Below are 22,749 nucleotides of genomic sequence, written 5' to 3'. Positions count from 1 at the left end.
ACAAGTAGTTCCTATTTTGTAGGTAGGATCTGAACCAATTTAAGACTGTGCCTGAAAGCCCCACCCAGTTTTCTAACCTGTCCAAAAGTATTGTATGGTCTACAGTGTCGAATGCAGCACTGAGGTCTAGTAGCATTAGTATTGAGGTTTTGCCAGAGTCTGTGTTTAGACGGATGTCGTTTACAACTTTAATGAGGGCGGTCTCAGTGCTGTGCAGGGGTCGAAATCCTGATTGGAAGGTGTCATAACAACCAGTTGATGCCAGGAAGTGATTAAGTTGCTGGAGGACAACTTTCTGAAAAAATGATTTTACTTATGAAGGGCAGATTTGATATTGGTCTGTAGTTGTTAATAATAGAGGTATCTAGGCTCCGCTTTTTTAAAAGGGGTTTAATAACTGCAGTTTTCAGGGCTTTTGGGAAGTTGCCTGACTGGAGAGAGTTGTTAACTATCTGCAATATGCCTATTGCTAGGCAGTCAAAAACATTCTTAAAGAGGTTGGTAGGTAAAGAATCAAGGCAACAGGTGGATGGCTTTAGTTGTGTAACAGTTTCCACAAGAGTTTTAGAGTCAATAACATTAAAGCATGCCATCCCTGCCACGTTACTTTTGCCTGAACAGGGTGGTAGTCCAACATTTTTGTTTGAAGTGGAGATATTGATGGCGCGTCTGATGCCTTCAATTTTATCAGTATAAAAAGCTGCACCCTCATTGCATTTCTGCGTGGAATGGAGATCAGGTGGAATTTGTGTTGGGGGGTTGGTCAGTCTGTCAACAGTTGCAAATAGGGTTTTTGCATTATTATTATTGGATTTAATGATATTAGAGAAAAATGTTTCTCTAGCACTTTTTAAGTCTGAATTGTAGGCACGGAGGCTCTCTTTGTAGATATCATGGTGAATATGAATTTTTTTTTTTACGCCAGATGCGTTCAACCTTCCTGCATTCTTTTTTCTGTGCTGTTACAGAAGCAGCTTTTCTCCAGGGTGCCTTTTGCTTTCCAGAAATCGTTTTAACCTTGTAAGGTGCAATGACATCAAATTGTTCAAATTAAAGTTTTCTACAAGATCATCAGCAGAACATGGGTTGAGAGGTGGTAGTAAGGAGATGGCCTTTCTAAAAAGTACATACGATTCTTCATTGATATACCGTTTTTTGACAGTATTTGATTTTTTCTGTATGTGGGGAATAAAAGATATATTAAAGAAAACACAAAAGTGGTCAGACAAGGAAGGATCAGTCACAGAGAGATCAGAAACATTGAGGCCCTTTGTGATAACCAGGTCTAGAGTGTGGCCCTTACAATGAGTAGTCTCTTTCACATGTTGGGACAGTTCAAATGTGTCCAAAATGGTAAAAAGTTTTTTTGCACACTTGTCATTCAAATCATCAGTATGAAAATTGAAGTCACCAGTTATAACTAGACAGTCAAAGTCTGTGGAGATGCTAGACAATAATTCTGTGAATTCATCGAAAAAATTTGCAGAGTATGTGGGTGGCCTGTAAATAATTAATAGGAGAACTCTGGGGGAGCATTTCAATACAGCACAAAGGTATTCGAATGATGGAAAATCACCAAATAACATCTGTTTCCCCTGAAAATCATTTTTAAATATAACAGCAACCCCTCCACCTCTTTTTCCAGATCTACATGCATCAAAAAAGTTATAGTTGGGAGGAGCTGTCTCTATCAGAACGGTTGCACTGTTATTTTGTTCCAGCCATGTTTCAGTTAAAAACATAAAATCCAGTTTAGAGGTGGTAATAAAATCATTAATTAAAAATGATTTGTTATTAAGAGACCTAACATTAAGTAGGCCCATCCTGATGGTGTTGTTGATAGGCTTTAAGGTTGTTTTTGGTTTGGAGGAAATATGTATGAGATTTGTGAGGTTAGCAGTGTGTCTAAGTTTCCCTTTGTTTACTCTCTTAGTGGTTACAGCAGGAATGCAAAAGTTGCCATGTTTTGACATAGGCAACCTTGGGTTCAGCAGATTATGCGAAACGTCCTTTATACTTTGTCTACGGCTGAACCCTTTTTTGTCTCAGTAATACTCAGGACTACTATCAGTACAGGGGGCTGGGGCGCCCTCCGCTTTGGTGTTATCAGCCTGTGGGAATGACCTGGCGATGCTATCATTGACACAGATGCAAGTTTGATGCCTACATATTCCTGTTTCTTAAATTCAGCTGGAAAATCGCAAAGGGAGGAGACAGTGGAGCTGGAGTTGTTGTGGCTATGGGAGAGATGAGGAGGGGGGTGGCCGTTCCTCGCCAAGCCAGCATCGGCGATGGGGAGGGCACGGTGTCCATGGTGTCGGGGAGGCTGTTGTCTCACTTCAAGGTCTGTGGGCTGTCTGCTATATGTGTAGACATGTTGATGGCCATGGAAGAGAAGGCTATGATTGGATGGAATAGTCATTGAGTTGAAATGAATTTAACCTTGAGGGGATGTGAGTGGATCCGGGAATGATGAATACAAGCTGGAGGAAATTGTTGAAGGGCTCTTATGAATCGATATCCATTCAGCCAATAGACTTATACTATGTGGACAAGCTAATATATTGTTGTTATTATGATTCAATATTAATTCAGCAAATAGACTACTTAATATGATGGGTACAGGCTAGTACATTGAAATCAATTCAGCAAATAGACTAGTTAATATGTTTAGTACAAGCTAGTATATTGATATTCATTCAACAAATATAATAGTTAATATGGCAGTTTTAACCCCAAGGTTTCTCAATGAATGAACTCATTATTAAACATCTAAAAGAACAGTCTAATATTATGCCTCTTGGCTGACAAACAGAAAAAGGAATCTGCTAAGGCAAGGCAAGGCAAGGCAAGGCAACTTTATTTATATAGCACTTTTCATACACAAGGCAGACTCAAAGTGCTTCACATATAAACATTGTCATACAATAAAATAAAATAATAGGTAAATAAAAGAAAAACATATGCAAAAAATAGAAAGTTAAAAAGGCATTTTAGTATTAAAATAGAAAATAAAGGCAAAGCTTTTTTAGAAAGTGCAATGTATTTAAGATTTAGCAGAAAGCTATAGCAAACATAAAAGTCTTCAGTCTTGTTTTAAAGGTGCTCAGAGTTGGGGCAAGTCTTAAATCCTCTTGGAGTTTATTCCAGCTATTTGTTAACTAAATCCTGCTTTCCCATGTTTTGTGTTAACTCTGGGGATAATTGACAGATTGGTCTCAGAGCTTCTTAGTGGTCTAAAAGGCTGATGTATTGGAAGCATATCAGTTAAATATTTTGGGCCTAAACCATGTAGGGATTTATAGGTAAGCAACATGATTTTAAAATCAATTCTCTGAACTACAGGAAGCCAATGTAACGATTTCAGAATGGTGTAATATGATCAAATTTTTTGGTCTTTGTTAGAACTCTAGCAGCAGCATTCTGAACAAGCTGAAGCTTCCTCAGAGTTTGTTTTGGGAGACCAGTAAGGAGACCATTGCAGTAATCAAGCTTACTAGTGATAAAGGCATGTACAAGTTTTTGTAAGTCTTCGGTGGACATGAGCCCTCTAAGTCTTGCTACATTTTTAAGGTGATAATATGCCGATTTTGTAACTGATTTGATGTGACTGTCGAAATGTAAATCTGAATCCATGATAATAGATAATAGATTTCTGGCTTTGATTGAGGTTTTCAGGGACAGAGAGTGAAGGTGTTGAGTTACTTTAAGCCTTTCCGTTTTAGAACCAAATACAATTATCTCTGTTTTGTCCTCATTTAATTGAAGGAAATTTCGGCACATCCATTCCTTCACTTGCTCAATGCACTGGCACAGCAGATCGATGGGCCAATAGTCATTTGGTGATAGCGATACATAGATTTGCGTGTCATCAGCATAGCAATGATGGTGAATATTGTTATTTTGCATGATTTGCCCTAGTGGGAGCATGTAGATATTGAATAAAGAGGGTCCTAAGATCGAACCTTGTGGGACTCCACATGTCACGTTGGTTGATTCTGATACAAAGTCGCCAATGGAAACAAAGTAGTTCCTATTTTGTAGGTAGGACCTGAACCAATTTAAGACAGTGCCTGAAAGCCCCACACAGTTTTCTAACCTTTCCAGAAGTAATGTATGGTCTACAGTGTCGAATGCAGCACTGAGGTCAAGTAGCATTAGTATTGCTAAGTGTTTTGATCTTAATTTATTTCCAAGGCTGTGACCAGTTTGACATGGTAAATGTTAATGCCCACAGCCATTAGTCTGCTTGATGTTTGAATGGAGGTCAGCTGGGCCATGGTCATCTTTGTGTCCCGTGCTGACCGTAATTCTAGATGTTTGACGCACATCTTTGATCCTCAGACCTTTGGATATTTTGTCAGCCTTCAACTGAAACAGACACAAATGTTTACATTTGGTATGAGAATGTGTATTTTCATTTCCACACATTGATGCTTCTTCAAACATAAAGACGACAACATGCAGCTATTATTAAATAGGCTATTATACTATGGCAATATTGAGCAATATGTGATATCCTGCTTGATTTGGAATCTATTTTGACTGTTTTCGAACTCATAGCTTTGATAACACTTTCATGCCAAAGATTTTCGATGGTAAAACTATCTTTGACTATCATTGCAAAATCATCTCCATGCCAGTGGGGCTGCATTCTCTAGTGAGGTGCAATGTGCACTGCAATCTATGTGGATTTGTCCCTTTTGAATGATGAGGGTTAAGAGCAAAACAAAAGACAGATAAATAAATTACAGTTCCTCAGAGACCATTCTGTCCATTGAGTACTTTTTAAGAGCATTGGATGGAGTAGGCCTAGCAGAGGCCTACTGAGATACATATGGTTGAGTTGCTGGGCCTTACAAAGTGAATCGGATAACTTCATATGCAATAAACCCATTGCAAAGTCATCAATTTAAAGTGCAGCTTTTGACCGTTTTCAAGCTTCAATTAACTATTATTTTAGGAGCTGAAGCCATGGTTTAAGAGCAAATCAATAATCTTATTATGCTTCCTGCAAGGAAGAGCAAAGTTTAATATATGAAAAAAAGTAATAAATAATGCATATAATACATAAATAGGAAAATGCCATAAAGTTTGGCTTAGCTCAGAAGATACGGTTGTTGACCTGCAACCAGAAGGTTGACAGTTTGATCCTCACTTCCGCCTAGCCGATTCTAGGGCTGTCCCTGAGCAAGACACCTAACCCTACCTGCTTCAGACCAGCTGCTTGTCGCCGTGCATGGTTGACCCCGCTGTGTGTGTGTGTAATACTTGCATGAAAAAAAAAAAATATATAGATATATATACAAATATATAATATATGGGCTGGGTAAAAATATTTTTTAGCAATTATTTCCAAAAAAATAAATATAAAGAAGAATTGTAATTGTCATTGTAATCTAGAACCGAGTATGCCTAAATTTAAATGCACTTTTTCATTTTTCATATTATGATTGTTACTTTTATGCTGCAAGATTAGCTCAGGAACAATACAATACAATGTTGTATTCAAATACTATGCAACGTTGTGTTCCCTTTTTGCTAATTAAAGCACAATGAAATGGTTAATTTATTTTGAAATGGTTAATTCTAAATAATATTTAGGTATTTTTGTCATTTTTGTATTATCGAATCGAATCGAATCGATGTTGGATCGAATCAAGACATAAAGAATCGGAATTGATGTTGTACCTGGCAATACCCATACATTATATATATATATATATATATATATATATATATATATATATATATATATATACATACATAATAAATATATATATAGGCCTATATCTCATGTGTATGAATGATTGTTAGAGTTAGATAAAAATACTGTGCGTGCTTTTTGGTCCAGTATTCGCTCCCCTTGCTCTATGCTGCCCTCTAGTGACGTTATCTGAAATCTAAGAGAAGGGCGGGCTACTTACCCGCTCCTGGTACCGCCTCTCAAAGTACGACATGTCATCCTCTTCTTCCCTCCTCGTCTCTGATGCGGACGGTTTTTCTAATAGTGAAAACTTACATTATTAATGCAACATAATATTATACAATAATTAAAACATTGTGGGAGGAAAAGGAGGAATAACCAGGAGATGAGACACACACACACACACACACACACACACACACACACACACACACACACACACACACACACACACACACACACACACACACACACACACACACACACACACACACACACACACACAAACACACACACACACACACACAATAAATTACTCTCTGAGGCGTCACTCTGTAATTAACTTTGCTCTTCCTTACAGGAAGCTTAATCCGATTATTCTGTAATTCATGTTGAGGTCCTAATAATCTGTCACCTGGACCCTGGTGGGCATCCAGCCGGAGGTAACCATCAGCCAGAGAACTGAAGCCTGTCAGGCCCCCCATGGCCTTGTAGGGAACATCCCTCCCCACCGGCTTCCCCTCAGCCAGCCTCTGCTGCCTGGTCTCCACCTGCAGGACCAAACCAAGAGCCTTTCAAGACAAGGGGATCTCGACCCACTGGGCAGAGTGTAGGAGAGAGAGAGAGAGAGAGAGAGAGAGAGAGAGAGAGAGAGAGAGAGAGAGAGAGAGAGAGAGAGAGAGAAGAGAGAGAGAGATGATCCCTCCCTCCCAATGTTTCTCCACCATTGTGAAGTCCTTCATTTCACACACCTGTGATTGACATGCAAGAGGGATTCCCCGAACAAGAGAAAGAGAAGCCCTGATTGATCAGAAATGAGCCTGTCATGGTAAAAAATCGAGATTGGCTCACAGGCAGGCGCAATCAACTCAAAATGGATTTTCTCTCAGTGCAATGATAGCCAACATGTGTTTATGCCATTTCTAACGATAACAGTTCAATAATAGTACATAAATCGTACATACAGCACCTGCAATAATGACATTGCTGCTAATGATGCATTGTTTACTAAGAAGAGGAGGATTCATTTTGAGATGAAATAACTTTGTTAACTGCTAATGGAGATGAGCTAAGTAAACATGCTAGACTCAGAGTATCAAGCATAATAACAGTGATGGTGGTGTTCACCACGGCCTTATGGTGGTAACCAGTGTTCAGTGGGTGTAGTATAGTGTTCACCAGTGTGTGGTGGGCGTAGCTGGGTTGGCCACAACCACAGGTGTAGGGGCTCTGGAACCCAGAACAGGAAGCGCCTGGGAAAGGGAAAGTATTTGAGAATTACTAGTATTTGAAATGTAATGTACTAAAATATACGTTTATATATTGATGGATCGATGATAGATATACACAAATATATCCAGCAGGATGTTACAGAATAAAAGTAGTTGGTCAAAATAAGAAACAAAGTTATCTACAATTACATACAACATATATAATTGAACACTTAAATACTAGTTAGTAATAGATAATAAACCATGCATGGAATATGCATTTCTTTCAGGAGCGTACATTATGTAAAGTTTGCATCAATTTGTCAAGCAAAGGCAAATCCATGTAACGTAAATCCATGTACAACGTAATTCTTACACATGTTGCAAAAATGTCTGCCGGCCTCACTGTGATCCTCTGCCTTGTGTTTACACCTGCAGCGAGCCGGCTGAGAGCCGCTGAGGGCAACATATTGGTAGGCTGTACACCGGCAACCCTTAACCTGGCAAGGCAGGGCTAGAGGGGCCCCCGACGAAAGCACTTCAAAGTCTGTCCTGTGCTGCTTGTATCTGGAGCCCATAATACACAAAGAAAAGAAGGTGAGGGGTATGCATGTGTATGCAATGTGCGTGTGTGTGTGTGTGTGTGTGTGTATGTGTGTGTGTGTGTGTGTGTGTGTGTGTGTGTGTGTGTGTGTGTGTATTCAACAACATATTATTACTACACTAACCCAAAGCCATGTGCTATGAAGTAGTACCTGTGGGAGCAGAAGCATTGAGTTTCAGGTCCGACCAGCTTGCACTCTAGTCCTTCTCCTGGTACCCCGAAGCTCACATAGAGTCTGTTGTTCATCCTCTGAGGAACGACCCTCTTCTTGTACTGCTCATATTGTGCCTGAGTGAATAGTGTACCTCCATCCTCATCACCCACAATCCTAGAAAAGAGTAGGGGTTGGTACTGGGTAGCCATACAATGTAGAAGATAGGATACCTGCAAATAGGCCTATGCATATATTCAGGTGCAAAGTTCGCTATTTAGATTTCATAAAGAATACAGTTCGTCCGATAAAGTTGCAATTGAATCAGACCTTCTGTATTCCAAATATTTATCCAATGATTGCGACGCTTTCTTATCAATCTTTATCTTCTCCATTCTTCATAAAACCGAGCTATTTGGCAAGCAAGCACTTATTACCAAACTCCACGTTGCTATGGTTATTGTCCTAGCCCGCCCTCTAGCGTCGACGTGATTAACCATTTATTGAGATCCTCCGATTGATTTATCCTTGTCGGGGTTGTAGACTGATGTTTTGTTTTGCTAAACTTGAAATAATCAACAATTGTGATATTAGCCTATAATACAATATAATTGGTTTCCTTTGAGAAAACAATAATAGAAATGTATCCAAACACAGTGATATTTTGTTTTGATGTTGGAAAATAAACCACTTGACCTCTTTTGTCAATCATATCCTGTATTGATATTAAACATAAAGCATTGAGTCGTTTGTATGGATTACCATGGATATGATAGCACTTGGTAATGGTATCTGATCATTTTGATAACAGCGTAATGTATTAAAGTGTATATTGTGCCCGTGCAGTTTCTCCTCCTACTGAGGTCATACGTTCCATACCACAGAGTTTGTATCGACCTACATTTCCCACAATGCCTAGCTGCTGACGCACAACGTGCATGTCCACAGCTACCATGACAGTCACGCACACAGGCGCATACACTCAATTTTGGCTAGAAGCTGCTGCTGACTTTTGCTGTACAGGATCTGTTCTAACCCACGACTTCCTGCCGGGGGGTGGGTCATGCCTGGGTAAAACGTCTATGGGGTAAAAGTCAGCTCCGTCATCTATAGATTCGCAGTGCAAGACAATGTAAAATTGAGTTATGACTTAGGGGAATCCATTTGGTACAAGTTACCTCCGGTCCGAAATTGTCCTTACAACGGCAGCAAAAACCGCCCGAGTTTGCCAGACAACGAGCATCGTTTTGTGCATATCAGACAGCTGTTTTCTGTCCTGTACATGCTACACTGTCCAACTCACCCGGCTGGGCGTACTGTTATTGAGGTAAACTATCCAAATAATCAGTTCACTCCATTAGTTACCGTTTGTGGGTGTCATCTTTGTATTGCCTGTTTACCATGTTTTAGAATGGACTCAGCGTAAATATCACACAAAGATATTTATGTGTGTGTGCACAGTCTAGTTGAGTGATCAGTAATTATGCATTGTTTCTGCTTATCTGCTATCTAAACAAACGGACTCAGTCACCATCCGCTGACACATGTACCTTGTTAATGTTTAACCTACGTATCAGGTCTGCATGGTTTTACTAAAAAGCCTTTGCCTATGAGTTTGCAAGAAGTAAAACCGTGCATGGTATTCAACCGTTACATTGCTAGGGAAATTCTGATGGATGCCATGATTTTCTGGCATTCGGTCATTTTAACATTATTTTAAATTGATTAAAACCCAGCAAGGGCAAAATTAAAAGTTTTGTTTTTACGCAGATCCATCCAAACCCACAGGCACTGGTTGACATTACTAATTCTGGAAAGACAGCTGTCAGTCAGGCTGAATTGTCTGTATGGATGGACATCTATGGATTCTCGTTTTCATAATTCATTTCTCTCATTCTGCGTCCCTTTTCTGACCTCAATAGATAGTTACCTAGCACAACCCCCCAGGAGAGTGTTGAATAGAGTCGGTGGTCGCTAAGGAAAAGTGATACATGATCATTTAGTTTCAGGTTGTGCATGTGCTTGTGTGTGTGGTTTTGTTTGTACAGGATAATTTGCTGTGTGTGTGTGGGTGTGCGCGCAAGTGTGCGATTATGAAAGTGTGATTGAAAAAGGGCTTCTCTATGCCTTGTCCTCATTAGAAAGTCCAGCCTTTCTCCACCTGCCTGCAGTTACAAAGTGGGCGTCGTTCACTCTCAACTGGTAATCGGGTTTCTAGGTTAAACAGTTTGATGGAGAGAGGGTAATTGATAGTCTGCCGCACTACTTCGATATCCTCCATCAAAGTGTCTGAAGTATTTCAGTCATGTTTTTCAGCTTTCTCTCTGGTGACATTTGACTTAATTAATATCTATTTATAGATCAGGAGTGTATGGCTGTTCTTGCTAACAACACATTCTAACAGTGCTACTCTCCCTCTCTAAATTCCAGGTGGACAACAATGTCTGCCGAGAAGGGCCTAGAATACCCAGAATGCTTTGGTGACTCAAAGCTCAGCAGCCCCTCCGGCCAATCTCCTACCACTAAGACCTCCTCTACCGTCTGGACCTGACCTCTGACCTCCCTCCTAAGCCTCAAGCACTCCATCCACCCTTGCCACCCCCCCCCCCCCCCCCCCCCCCAAACTTTGTTAAAGAAAACGTTCATCTTGAAGCGAGGAAAAACCAAAACGTGCATCCATAAGAAAAGACACAAACGTGCATCTCTAAGACTAACCCCCCCCCCCCCCCCCCGAGTGGGGGAATCGGCTCCGGCCCAGGACCATGCTCGGTGCGCTCCTCAGGAGGAACATGTCCCAGAAGCTGAGCGCGCTGCTGGTGGCGTTGGGCCTGGCGTGGGGCCTCATGCTGCTGCGCTACACGGCGCAGCAGCCGCGCCACCAGAGCAGCGCCGAGCTGCGGCAGGAGATCCTGGAGCTCAGCCGGCGCTACGTCAAAGTGCTGACGGAGGAGAACCAGCTGGTGCCGGGCGGCCCGCAGGGCACCTCCATGGCCGGCTACGGTGAGCTGGGAAGTTATTTACAAAAAATGGATCTCTTATTGGGTTTGTTTTACTATGTAGAGGCCTTTTATCGTCCTGGAAAACTGGTCAAAGGTTGGCGAATTTTGACATTGGTTATTGGCCAAGTAAAGATAAACCAGGGGCAAACTCCAAAACGTGTTTGGAGCCTTGAACCCGGCCGCTTGCCCACTAGGCGGCAGCCCGGCGCTCCTCCATCACCGGGACACCGGTCGTTGAGTAAAACGTTTTTTAATCCCGGGCAGCTGTTTGAATCGGGTGTGTGGTAATGAATGGTTTAAACTGTGAGCACTGATTATTGATTGGTAAGGTTAGAGTTTGCTTTACCCAGCCCCAGAGTATAATCCACCTGAGTCAGGCCATTCGAGGCCGCCAGAGCTAATCGTCAACAGCTCACACGCTACACAATGATATGTAAACTGCCCTTTCTTATGTATTTCACTGGGAAGCGGGAAGCCTTGAGGATCTACCTATGGAACAGGATCGTCCTCTCCTGTGAGTCAGTCCGTTAATGCGTCTCTCTTGTCTGTGTCTGATAACCAGCGGATCTGAAGAGGACCATCGCTGTGCTGCTGGACGACATCTTGACGCGGCTGGTCAAATTGGAGGGCAAAATAGACCTGGTGGCCAACGCCTCCGCCGCCAACGCCTCCCATCCGGCGTCGGCCGCCGGAGTTCACCAGGTGGTCCTTCCCGTTGCCCTACAGAAGGCCCTGAAGCTCGGGGCCGCCGGCAGACCCCCGCGGAAGCACACGCCCCGTCCCCCTCAGCCGTACGTGGCCAGGAGGCCGAGGGATCGCTTCAGACCCCCCAACCTCATGGCTCCGGTTCACTGATTGGACTCAACTCAGAGACTGAAGGCAACTTGGTGAAAGCCGGGCGCTGGTATCATCTCAGGGGGATGTAATTCAGAAGACTAGCTGGGAGTTATTGTAACTCCTGGGTTCTTTCTCCCGCTGGTATTTATTGGTATTGGTTCAACAGGAGAGGAACAGAAACCATTTTCATGAGTTCAGCTGGCTGTACTTGGTTGCTGTCCCCGTGGATTACATTTTGACAGTTGAGGGGTTGGGGGTGGGGGTGTTTGAAATGATAAGGAGGAACTGAAAGTTTCGACAAGTTGGCGTGGCACCATAGCAATGACTAAGAATGCTTTTGCTGTCTTGCATCATTTGCAATAACTGCGTAACTGTATATCCGAATGCTGAATTAGACTCCGGTCACTGGGAAGAGCTGGTTCACAAGATAATTATTATACAGAAGATTTATCTTTTTGTAAACGTATTGTATGGATAACTTTTGCCGTATAGTAGAGCTGAAAGAGATAATCCAAAGATTGTTATTTGCACTCCATAGTAGTTTGGTTTTATAGTGTACTTTTACACTGGCTGCGATGGTTTGAGGTATGTGGAAGGGTGTTGGTTTCCCCCCAGATGAATGACTATGAGTGTGAGGGCTGTAACACAAATGTAATAATAACCATATCATAACGCCACTGCTTTCGGAATGGATGGGTTCCAATGTGGAGTAGATTAAATGAGACCTTAGCTCAATGTTTAGCCCTGTAATGCTGTTTACTTAATGAAATGTTGCTATTTGTTCAGGGCTCATCTTTCACTGTGACTCTTCAGCAATTTCCTTAAAATAGTAACGCGTATGAAATAGTTTAACTGTTGATCAGCAATACCGAAAGGTTGTACCTCTTGTTCTTAACTATAACTCCACATTGACTTGAGTTCCTCTGTGTTGGTGATGGAACTGAAGCATCCTTTACCAGCAAGTTGTCTTTTCTTAGCTACTGGCTACAAATGTAACAATGTATCTATCCTAGCACACCGTTAAGAATAAATAAATGTCTTAAGGCTCTGCAATAATAATTTTCATAAAATGGTGCCCGACTAATTTCACTGAATGGGGAGTTTCCAGACAGTCAAGCCTGAGTACACATTGACATTCATGAATTTGCTTTATTAAACAGGGAGCATTTGACAGTGAAATCAAATGATATTTTGACGCCGGATAAATTGTATAATGTTGCCATTGAAATAAACCAGATAAAAGCTGTCTCTGAAAAGGCTGTCTGTTTCTAAAAATGTTGCAATAACAAATATTACTTATTACTTATTTTAATAAGAATTTCCACAATAAAGCTATATCATAAACATTTAAACCCCACGCCAAGCTCTTTCCAATTCCTCTCTTTGTCTTTCATTCTTCTCCAAACAGTTTTTTTTAAAGATTGTCGTAGATTTATAGCAATCCAGTGTGTGTGTGTGTGTGTGTGTGTGTGTGTGTGTGTGTGTGTGTGTGTGTGTGTGTGTGTGTGTGTGTGTGTGTGTGTGTGTGCGTGCGTGCGCGCGCGCGTGTGTGTATGTATAGTTATATAAATATTTATTTATTTATTTATTTATTAGTTATAATATATATTTATATATTAACAAAGTTTAGTTGTAATTTATAACCTTCGGACCAGGACCACTACGAAATCCTAGCAGTACAGGCTAGTACCACCAGTACTTTGATTATGGGCCTTTAGGGACTTGGGGAGCACGAATGGGATGAGGAGGCGGACTAAATTAAACTCGCTTGACGACGCCATGACGTGTCTTCTGCAGTAAGGACATTTAAGCACCGCCCCCTATCGCCATCTTGTTCTGCCTAGCGTCGCGGTTAATACATCCGATTGACTCCCGCACAACAACCAAACAACTCGCTGCTGTATTAAACGGTGACAATATTAGTAAGATGAGTGATATTGAGGATGGAAACTATGAGGAGAGGGTAAGTGTTTGATCACAATGTATCGCGCTTTCTCTCTGTACCCAATCTGCCCTCCTCGCTGTTCCAGGAACCACACCAACCGCGAGAGAATGTAGTTTAGCGCTCGTGTGGCCTAACTTACTCATATATTTACCCTGTTATGTTTTATATGCACTACTGTTTGCTACGACGGCGATTTCATAGGATTTTCCTTGTGTATTTAAATTGTAATACAAAATGTGATATCCATTTTGTATTATCATTGACCGTGGGGGTGAGTCGTTGCATTCAACGTAGATGGACCTGAAATATAACTTTATTGACACAGCGCTTTCATGGCAGCGTTGCTAGTTTGAATGAGCCTTGCTGATACCCGTACAAAATGTCTCCGATCATTCAGTTTTGGGTATATTCTACTCTAACGTAACACCTTGCCTCCTGAGTTTATATTGTTGCATTACTTTCATTGCCCTGCATTTTTTTTTCTTCAGCTACTCAGACGTTTACACTTTTTAAACACCTGATCTAAATATTATTAAATGTTCTTTTTTCACTAAGGTTATTGATCGTGAAGGATTTGAAGAGTTTTATCCAAGAATGTGGAAGAAAATATTCAAGATTAACGAAGGCTAATGATGAAAAATGAAAACATTTACAGAGCAGAACATAGAAGTGTGAAGGGGGAAAATGTGACGGAAGAATGGTTTCAGATAATAGGATCGCTTGCAGGCTAAAGTGAAAACTGGTTTCAATTTGGGGAACAGAGGAAAACTGACGCGGAATCAGAAAATGAGAAAACTGAAAAAACGAAGAACGAAGAACAATAGAAATCCTCAGAGAAAGGAGTAGCGTTTAACCAGTCTGGAAGAATGAATATGTCCCTAGGTTAAGTAAATGTGAAATGTATGTTCCAAATATATTTTCTTTACCATAAAACCCTTTTTCTTCTATACTAAGCCAATGCATGTTAACATTAGTTTTCCCTTAATGGCTCAGGTGGACACGGAATCCATAGACTTGGCTGTATTATTTCTTTACTTTGTAGCAAAGGGAAATCCATTGCATTATAAAGCAAATATAAATGCTCACAGTAGAGTACTAACCCTTTCCTCCACAGTATAGAATTGGTGTACATTTTAAGGCGCTTTGTGAAGCGTTAGTACTCTCGTATGAGGTTGCATGTTGTATTTTTCCATAAGAGAGTTGTTAATATGCTCCTGTGGCAGCAGGAGTCACGCTCCCCATCCAAGTCGGACCCCCGGAGTCCTGCTCGGGTCAAGTCGGAGAGCCGGTCTCACTCCCCGAGTCCGTCCCGAGCCTCCAAGCGCTCCGAATCTCGGTCCCGTTCCCGCTCAAAGTCCAGGTAAGCCACCTTCATCCACCAACCCATTACTTCAATTATGTACACATGGGAACTAGTAGGGTTGAGGGGGATGGATCGTTAACGGCATAGCCTCAATTGAATCATTGCGAACATGTCTATAAAAATTTGCAGTGGCTGTATTCAATGACTAAATGGAAAAAAGGAACATTTAGGATTTGCTCTCTATAATTCTTTTGTAGGAAGTATTTTCTATTGTATGTTGCTTGGATGAACTGGATGGCCCAAGGACTATAGTTGAAATGAGTTTGCCATCTGGCACATTTACAGGGATTAAACTAAATCGAGTCCTTCTTTGTTTGTCTGCCTGACTGCCCCTAACGCCATCCCCTCCTTCTCCTCTGCCAACCTCTCCCAGGTCTCACTCTCGCCACCGGCGCCACAGCCGCTCACGCTCGCCCTCCCACCGGGCCAAGAGGTCCCGCTCCTACAGCGCGGAGTACCGCCGCAGGAAGAGCCAGAGCCACTCCCCCACGTCCGGCCGGCGACACCACACCGGCAGCCGAGTGAGTGGACCCATGTAGCAGTTAAAAGTAGACCTGCCTCCGCCCGTCTAGCATGTTCGTCTTTTTATGGAGGTGCTCTCGGTTGGTCTACGACTGACAATTTCACAAAAAAATTCTGACTATTGAGTAATGCTACATGTTGACTGTTTATAACATAATATGCTGCAGGGTAAAATAAATATTAGTTTTGGGACTATTTCCATAGAGCACTTTTTTTTCTTCTAGGGGGCTTGCGTCAGTGTCGTGGGGAAATGGTTGGATGTGATCTTTAATAACCCCTTTTGAATAACCAATTCCCTTCGATTGTGTCAACAGAGCCATGACGCACGAAAAGAATCCAGCAATCATGGCGATGGTGTTAGGGTACGTTGGTATTCTCAAATGCGTACCGTTAATTACATTCCTCACAAGGCTGGAAACTAATATCCAGGGAGGTAGAAATGTATTCTCATGTTAAAGAAACTTTTATTTTGAAGCAATGTCTTCAAAACGGCATATTTCTTTCACTGTATATTTGTATTTTACCCGCATTGTTTTTAAACATGGAAAATGGGTTATAAAAACTGGTGATAAAATGTGGGACCTTCATTGTCCTTGCCACAATATTAGATTTTTTTTATTTAAATGATAATAGATTTAACTGACCTCAAAATGGTGGCGGGGATATTCTCAATGCACATGCATAGGTTATATCCACCCATGTGTTGCTAGAAATGTATTTTTATGGACTCGATTCCAGGTCTTGATAAGGGCGAGAACCAGGAAGACACTGACCTTTCCTCTGTGCCCTCCAAACAGGCGAACCCTGACCCGAACACGTGTCTCGGGGTGTTTGGCCTGAGCCTGTACACCACGGAGCGTGACCTCCGGGAGGTGTTCTCCCGCTACGGCCCCCTGGCGGGGGTCAATGTGGTGTACGACCAGCGGACCGGACGCTCCCGCGGCTTCGCCTTCGTTTACTACGAGAGAATCGACGATTCCAAAGAGGTATGTTTGTGTTCACTGCATTCACTGCGGATGCATTCTCAGTTTGGGTTAATGCTTGTGCTTCTTCACACACAACACTAGGTGTCAGCATCGTAGCAACTTGGGCCTTACAAATGAGGTGGCCTCAGTGTAATATGTGACTTGGGTATTTTGTTTTTTTATTAATGCCTAATTAAGTAAGAAATCCATCCTTCTTGTGTTCCCTAGGCGATCGAGCGAGCCAACGGTATGGAACTGGATGGGAGACGCATCCGCGTGGATTATTCCATCACCAAGCGAGCGCACACCCCGACGCCTGGAATCTACATGGGTCGCCCGACACAGTAAGCACTGCAGATGTCTTGACGTTGACCATTTGCAAACCCCGGGGTTTTTTTCAGCAGGGATCCCATTTTGTGTGGAAGTTGAACCTTGCGTTTGTGTGTTCCCGCTCCTTTAGCAACGGCGGCGGCAGTGGTGGCAGTGGCGGCGGCGGTGGTGGGGGTGGCGAAGGCGGCGGCGGCGGTGGCGGCGGAGGCGGAGGCAGAAGCCATAGTGGCGGAGGCCACAGCGGTGGGGGCCGCAGGGGGAGGGACTCAGACCGCGGCTACGACAGAAGCTACGACCGAGGCTGTGACCGCGGTTACGACCGAGGGAACGACAGGGGCAACGATCGAGGAAACGACCGAGGCTACGACCGATATGACGAGTATGACTCCAGGTGCAGGTGAGCGCTTGCAGCACCAGGAGATGCACCCTCCACATGAACGGCCCCTCTATTGGTTACGCTAGCGATGGATTGTGGGGTAGGCTGGATGGATGTTTAACGGCCGTTTTTGTTGTGCGTTTTGTGTCAACAGTCGCCGGCGCTCTCCGTCTCCCTACTACAGCCGATACAGGTCCCGCTCTCGCTCCCGCTCATACAGCCCTCGTAAGTGAAGACGCACAACATCTCTGCGCCCATGGTGGTTTGTTAACACTAGCGCTGACATGGATACCAGCAGACTATATTTAGATATCATGTATTGGCGTAAGGCTTGTACTAATGTTCTTTCTCTCTCTCTCTCTCTCCTTCTCTCACTACTTCCTCTCAACAGGACGATATTAAATGGCCTCATCAACATTCAGACTCCCGTTCTTCCTGGCCGTTTTTTAAGATTTGATGATTTGTTAGGTTTAATTCTTTCGAAGCAGTTTGTTTTCTTAGATAGTATCATTCTTGTTCTATTGTGTTGGTTGGGAGATGGTTAATAATAATCAATATTGGATTAAGCATTTTGAAAAGTCATACGATAACTCACTTAATGTTAGTAAATGTCAACATTTGTTGGTCAGCAGTTTTAAACAGTGTCTGGTGGCAGCTTTGTTACCTGTACAATGCAAGTTGAGAAGCTGGCAAGACAAATTTTCCTGTGTACGCTTTGACGGGTTCTTTTTTCCCTTTTTTTTATTTTAAGTCAACGTTCAAGGACCTCCCTTGTTTTTTGTATGCATTATATTTAACTGTTTATTTGTAAGAAAATAGAAAACTCAAATTGAAAAACATGTTTCTGAATTAATATTTTGGAACCAGGCCTTTCTTGGGATGGGGGGGGGGGGTGTTAAACAATGAATGAATGAGTGTGAGCTGAGCGGACAAGCTTGAAGATGCATTTAAAATTCAAAGTTTTATTTTCTACATTTGAAGTTGATCACATCAGTTAACATTTTCTTGGTATGGTTTGTATAGTGCTTGTAAAGCACTATACAAACTTGTTATTGCTTCAGGAACATCAGTAGATTTCTTTTCTTTTTTTTTGGCACTGAGAACAATTGCATGGGTGAAATCTGGCATTAAGATTTGTTTATAAAAGCCCACTAATGGATTTCGGTTTACTTCTTGCCAGTAGATTTTTTTTTTTTTTTTTTTTCTCGCAATCTCTTCTATTGAACGTCCGTTATGTTGGTAATGGGTAATAACTTCGGAACCTAGTACAGACACTCATGAGGGTCAAACTCGTGCATACTCTGGTTGAATCAGGTTTTATTTCAGATTTTTAGTCACATTCATAATGAACAGATTTGCATATTTGGTGACATACTACCATAATAACGTGAAATCATAGGCATGCATTCAATCAATATCTTTATGATTATTTCCCAGGACACCCAGGGTGTTTTGAGAGAAAGATCTTCACAAATTCCAATATTTTGTTCTCCCGAGCAGATTATGTTAGAGTTAAATCTCCTGTGAATCATTTCAAATGACTGATTACAAGACATTTGCATGAATCTAAAAGCCTCTTGACATTAGCTTTTCCAGCAGTAAACCGTTATTATATTAGGGGATGGGTAAATTCAGTCGATTGACTTCAGATTAACACAAACTAACAAACTCCAAAGAGACTCATGATGGTAAAACAAAATGATTATAAGACAAGTACTGATCTGCTCTAGCGTTGAAGTTCCGCTTGATGCCTGGCGACTAGTGGCATCCCTCTGAGAATACTCCTTCATGCTTGTTCTGACACAAGAGGAATCATAGGCAAGAGAGGTGAATACCATGGGCTTGGTTATGCTATGAACTATCATGTTACCATAACCTAATACTCTGGAATCAATATTAAATCTGGATTTTTAAGAATTTCACAAGGGCAGCAATGTATGAATAATTAGGTTTTCTCTTCTCCACATCATTGTGTTGCTTTGAACTTTCGCTATAAGTGTTGTAGGCAACAGGTGCACTCTAGAGTTGTGCAGAATATTAATTAATGGATCATGGCAATACGACCCTCTTGGGTCCAGTCTATAGAACATATTGCACATGGTTAACTTGGGCTTACGGTTAGATACATATGTTATCTTTATAATGGTAGGGAAGTCATCACCTTGAGCTCATTTCAGTCAGGGTTGCTTCTCGGACATCCCCCAATTGTGAATGGAAAAGTAAAGCAATAAGAAGCTAATATAATATAATCAAACACAAAGGTAGCCACAGCTTTAATTTGAACCTGTGGCTCCTATTCCCATCTGCAATCAACCTAGCTAGTTAGATGACTGTAACCCAATAACCAGACCACCTAGTTTAATGGCTGATAGTTATTCATTATCTCATAGGCTACATGTAGAACACCAATCCCCTTTTCTTTCACATATCCGTAAGAGAGAGCAGTAAACACTTGCTGTTTTGTTAACTCCACCGATAATATTTTAATTAAGTGATTTAGGCCTATAATAAAAAGAAATGTTAACCAGAGGCTCATGCCTTATTGGTGTTAAATGTTATTTCAAGAACTAGGTTAGCTCAGATTATCTACGAAAAAACTTCTGGAGCCTTCGTTCTGATGATAACTGCTGAAATCAACAGGATTTGATCTAAATACTAAACAAGTGAGTTGATAGTTAGAAATTGTTACAGAAACATATTTCCCAGTTCTTTGGGGTGAGGTGTTAATAACCAATATTTCCAAAAAACACAAACGTTTAAGTTTAAGATTGAGATGATTAGAAAAATGTTCAATGCTTGTAATCAAACTGAAATCTGGGCCTATTCTATTTTAAACTTTGAAAATCAGTTATTGTTTCAACATAACACAAGTGTATAATTCAAACCATTAGAAGACATAACATAAGATGAGTTAACAATGAAATTAACTTTTAATGTATTCAGAATTTATGTATAAAAATAACCTCCATTTTCAGAATACACATTGGCTTCTTTGATTGGTTTTAACTGAGTAGGCCTAAAGATTTATTCTAAAGAAAGGTTTTTGTTTTGGATCCCTGAACTACAAAAACACTATAAATATAAGCTATAGATTAGGCTACTTCAAACATGAGTTTATATTAATATTGTATCAAAATAATAATGAAAATGCTATGTTCTTGCTCTTTTCCTTTCATGGCCAGTGATCACTTCTCCTAGCAGAACTAGATGGGATGAGCTTTTGGGGGCATTAAACCGCCATTTTCTAATGAGATGAGGGCTGACATACCATGTGGAAAAAAAAAGCCTTGTGAACCGTTATCCATATTCAAGACCAATGTGTATAAAAAGTACAATTTAATGCAAACATAACACATTCTTTTTTGCACGATAAACTGTTGCATTGGAAACGAAACCCACACATCCAAGTTCCCTGTGAGTCCCAGACTCAGAGAAATGTCCTCAACATGGCGCACACCACCAGGCTGCCATGTTCCATACATCCTGACCAAGCTCTCAGGGAAACTAACGGCAAGACATTAACACGGGGATTCGCCAGATACACATGAGCGAACGAACAAAACATCAACAAATAAAGTCATCTCACCGGATCATCGAATCCCTTGATTCAACTGAGCCGACATAGCTATAGCCTATAGATAAGACAGACTTGCGCTTTTCGACGGAGCCTATCTATACCTTGGAGCGGTGCCAAAGCGAGAGAAACTTTGGCTACAGAGGTCTTGTAATCTAAAGGATATTAACACCTTCCTCATCAAACATTCCTGCTTTGATCGCGTTGGATCATGTCGATTGAGTTAATGGCTCTTAAATTCATAGGCTATAGGCTGCACCGCAAAAATACATTCTACATTCTACTTATAGAGTTGTCCGAAACTTTATCTCCCTATGGAATTGGTCCATAGCAGAGAGCTGAGCATTGGGGCGGGGGGTGTTCTGTACATTCCTCAGCGATACATTCACTCCTGCCTGCAATACAGACTGCAGCCTACCTACGTTAAAAGTGGTCCGCATGCATCCGTTCTTTTGTTTAACACAGCAATAATCCATTTCCCATTTCAAACATGTAGCAGAAAATCATGATAACAATTAGGATTTTAGAGAGCTACATTTTTGCTTTTCGTTATAACCCTTTCCATGGAGATCGTTATTGTGAAATAACTATTTCCTAATAATTCGCATAGGTCATGGTAGGACGTGAATCGTATATTTAATATTTGCATTATTTTGCTATTGTAGTTATCAATAGGCCTATGGCCTAGGTACACCAAACATTTTCAGACAGAAAGTTATAGCCCTAACCTTAGATGCATAGGCCTATATGTATGCATTTAATACTAAGATAATAAAATATATATAAGATATTTGTTTAAAAAAATATATATAAACGAAATCTTACAAAAAACATATTTTTTGCAAGTATTGTTCTTTTGTAATCAATTTCTGAACACAATACAGCCCTCATTTGAACCCTTAGCCAATTCTCTATTTTCATCATGCTAAAATTCTCTTCCCTTTATATGGTAATGGACTGATCCAAATCCAAACTGATAAAGCAGGCAGAATAACGCATAGTTCCCGCCCTGATTCATATAGAATCCCAGCGCCAGAGAGCCAATGAGCGAGCACGCAGCGGAAGCCAGCCAACAGCTGCAGGAAGAGTCTGAGCCGTGATTGGCCAGTTTACCCAACCAATAGACATCCACTGTGTGTTTGTTTTACAGCAAATGAGTAACCTACTATGACTATGGCCCCTTCTCTGCCACAAGAGAAGGCCTTGCTTAACCAAATTGTATTTCTCATCCACGTGTTCAAATTTCTGAACATTATATATGTGAAAAGGGGTGCTTTTACCAAATATCATAAGAGCTCTCTTTGTCACTCCTCTAAAAGTAACAATCTCTAGTTATTTTAGGCCTATAGGCCTACATTAGATGTGAAATAAGATGTATGGAAAGAAGATGCAAAGCGTCCATAGCAGATAGGAGTTAGGCCCTCTTTTACACAATATTTGAGTATAACTTGACCATTATTGATATAATAGGTAGTTTTAACCTATGGCACATTGGCATAGCATATGGCCTACATTAACCTACATTTAATCCCATGTTCTACAACATTGTTGAAATCAGCTTTTTCTGAAATAAGGGTTTTGAGTTGACAGGCATTTTACATCAGGGTAATAAATAAACTTGATAATTGCACCTTCTAAACTGAAACTCCACTTATCAGAATTCCATGGATTTTTTTGTTTACCATGTTTAAAAGCAGCCGTTTCCATCAAATGACTTCAATGTGGCTCTGTTGTTTAAAAGCTGTTTACGCCATGACAGTTGGCCTTCAGCTAATCGAGGTGCGGATAAACTGATAATCAATGTCATTCTGATTACTCTCTATGTGGTGACCTATGGCTAACCTTTCGGCCTTTTAACTGTGATTTATGAAGGGTCTTATCAACGATTGTGCAATACCCAAAACGTGTGTTACACAATTGATTGAATGGGGCTACACATATGACGC

General features: G+C 41.2%; 3 protein-coding genes across 6 annotated transcripts; 2 read left to right on the top strand and 1 right to left on the bottom strand.

The window, feature by feature from the left end:
* Positions 1-4,171: 4,171 nt before the first annotated feature.
* fam221a (family with sequence similarity 221 member A) lies at positions 4,172-8,361 on the bottom strand. Its single transcript, XM_030347274.1, has 7 exons — positions 8,223-8,361; positions 7,893-8,069; positions 7,514-7,704; positions 7,106-7,179; positions 6,342-6,477; positions 5,928-6,004; positions 4,172-4,371 (listed from the first exon to the last, which is right to left on the bottom strand). The coding sequence occupies exons 1-7, from the start codon at positions 8,285-8,287 to the stop codon at positions 4,225-4,227; spliced, it is 867 nt and encodes a 288-aa protein (XP_030203134.1). The 5' UTR covers positions 8,288-8,361; the 3' UTR covers positions 4,172-4,224.
* Positions 8,362-8,848: 487 nt separating this feature from the next.
* ccdc126 (coiled-coil domain containing 126) lies at positions 8,849-12,984 on the top strand. The gene is made up of 3 exons (XM_030347597.1): positions 8,849-9,219; positions 10,323-10,892; positions 11,454-12,984. Exons 2-3 carry the CDS (start codon positions 10,655-10,657, stop codon positions 11,744-11,746), a joined length of 531 nt encoding a protein of 176 aa, XP_030203457.1. The 5' UTR covers positions 8,849-9,219; positions 10,323-10,654; the 3' UTR covers positions 11,747-12,984.
* Positions 12,985-13,533: 549 nt separating this feature from the next.
* Positions 13,534-18,398, top strand: tra2a (transformer 2 alpha homolog). Of its 4 annotated transcripts, none has more exons than XM_030347303.1 (9): positions 13,534-13,691; positions 14,900-15,033; positions 15,410-15,557; positions 15,873-15,920; positions 16,356-16,544; positions 16,752-16,867; positions 16,984-17,250; positions 17,384-17,454; positions 17,621-18,398. In XM_030347303.1, exons 1-9 carry the CDS (start codon positions 13,656-13,658, stop codon positions 17,629-17,631), a joined length of 1,020 nt encoding a protein of 339 aa, XP_030203163.1. In that variant the 5' UTR covers positions 13,534-13,655; the 3' UTR covers positions 17,632-18,398. The 4 variants fall into 4 exon arrangements, with proteins under 4 accessions (XP_030203163.1, XP_030203162.1, XP_030203165.1 ...); XM_030347302.1 differs by having other exon boundaries at positions 14,897-15,033; XM_030347305.1 differs by lacking the exon at positions 17,621-18,398 and having other exon boundaries at positions 17,384-17,462.
* The last annotated feature ends 4,351 nt before the right edge of the window (positions 18,399-22,749 follow it).

Source organism: Gadus morhua, chromosome 22 (assembly GCF_902167405.1).
Source record: "Gadus morhua chromosome 22, gadMor3.0, whole genome shotgun sequence".
In the NCBI taxonomy this organism is placed as follows: Eukaryota; Metazoa; Chordata; class Actinopteri; order Gadiformes; family Gadidae; genus Gadus; species Gadus morhua.
Note: the sequence above shows the minus strand (reverse complement) of the source record. Positions and strands in the feature narration are given on the sequence as shown.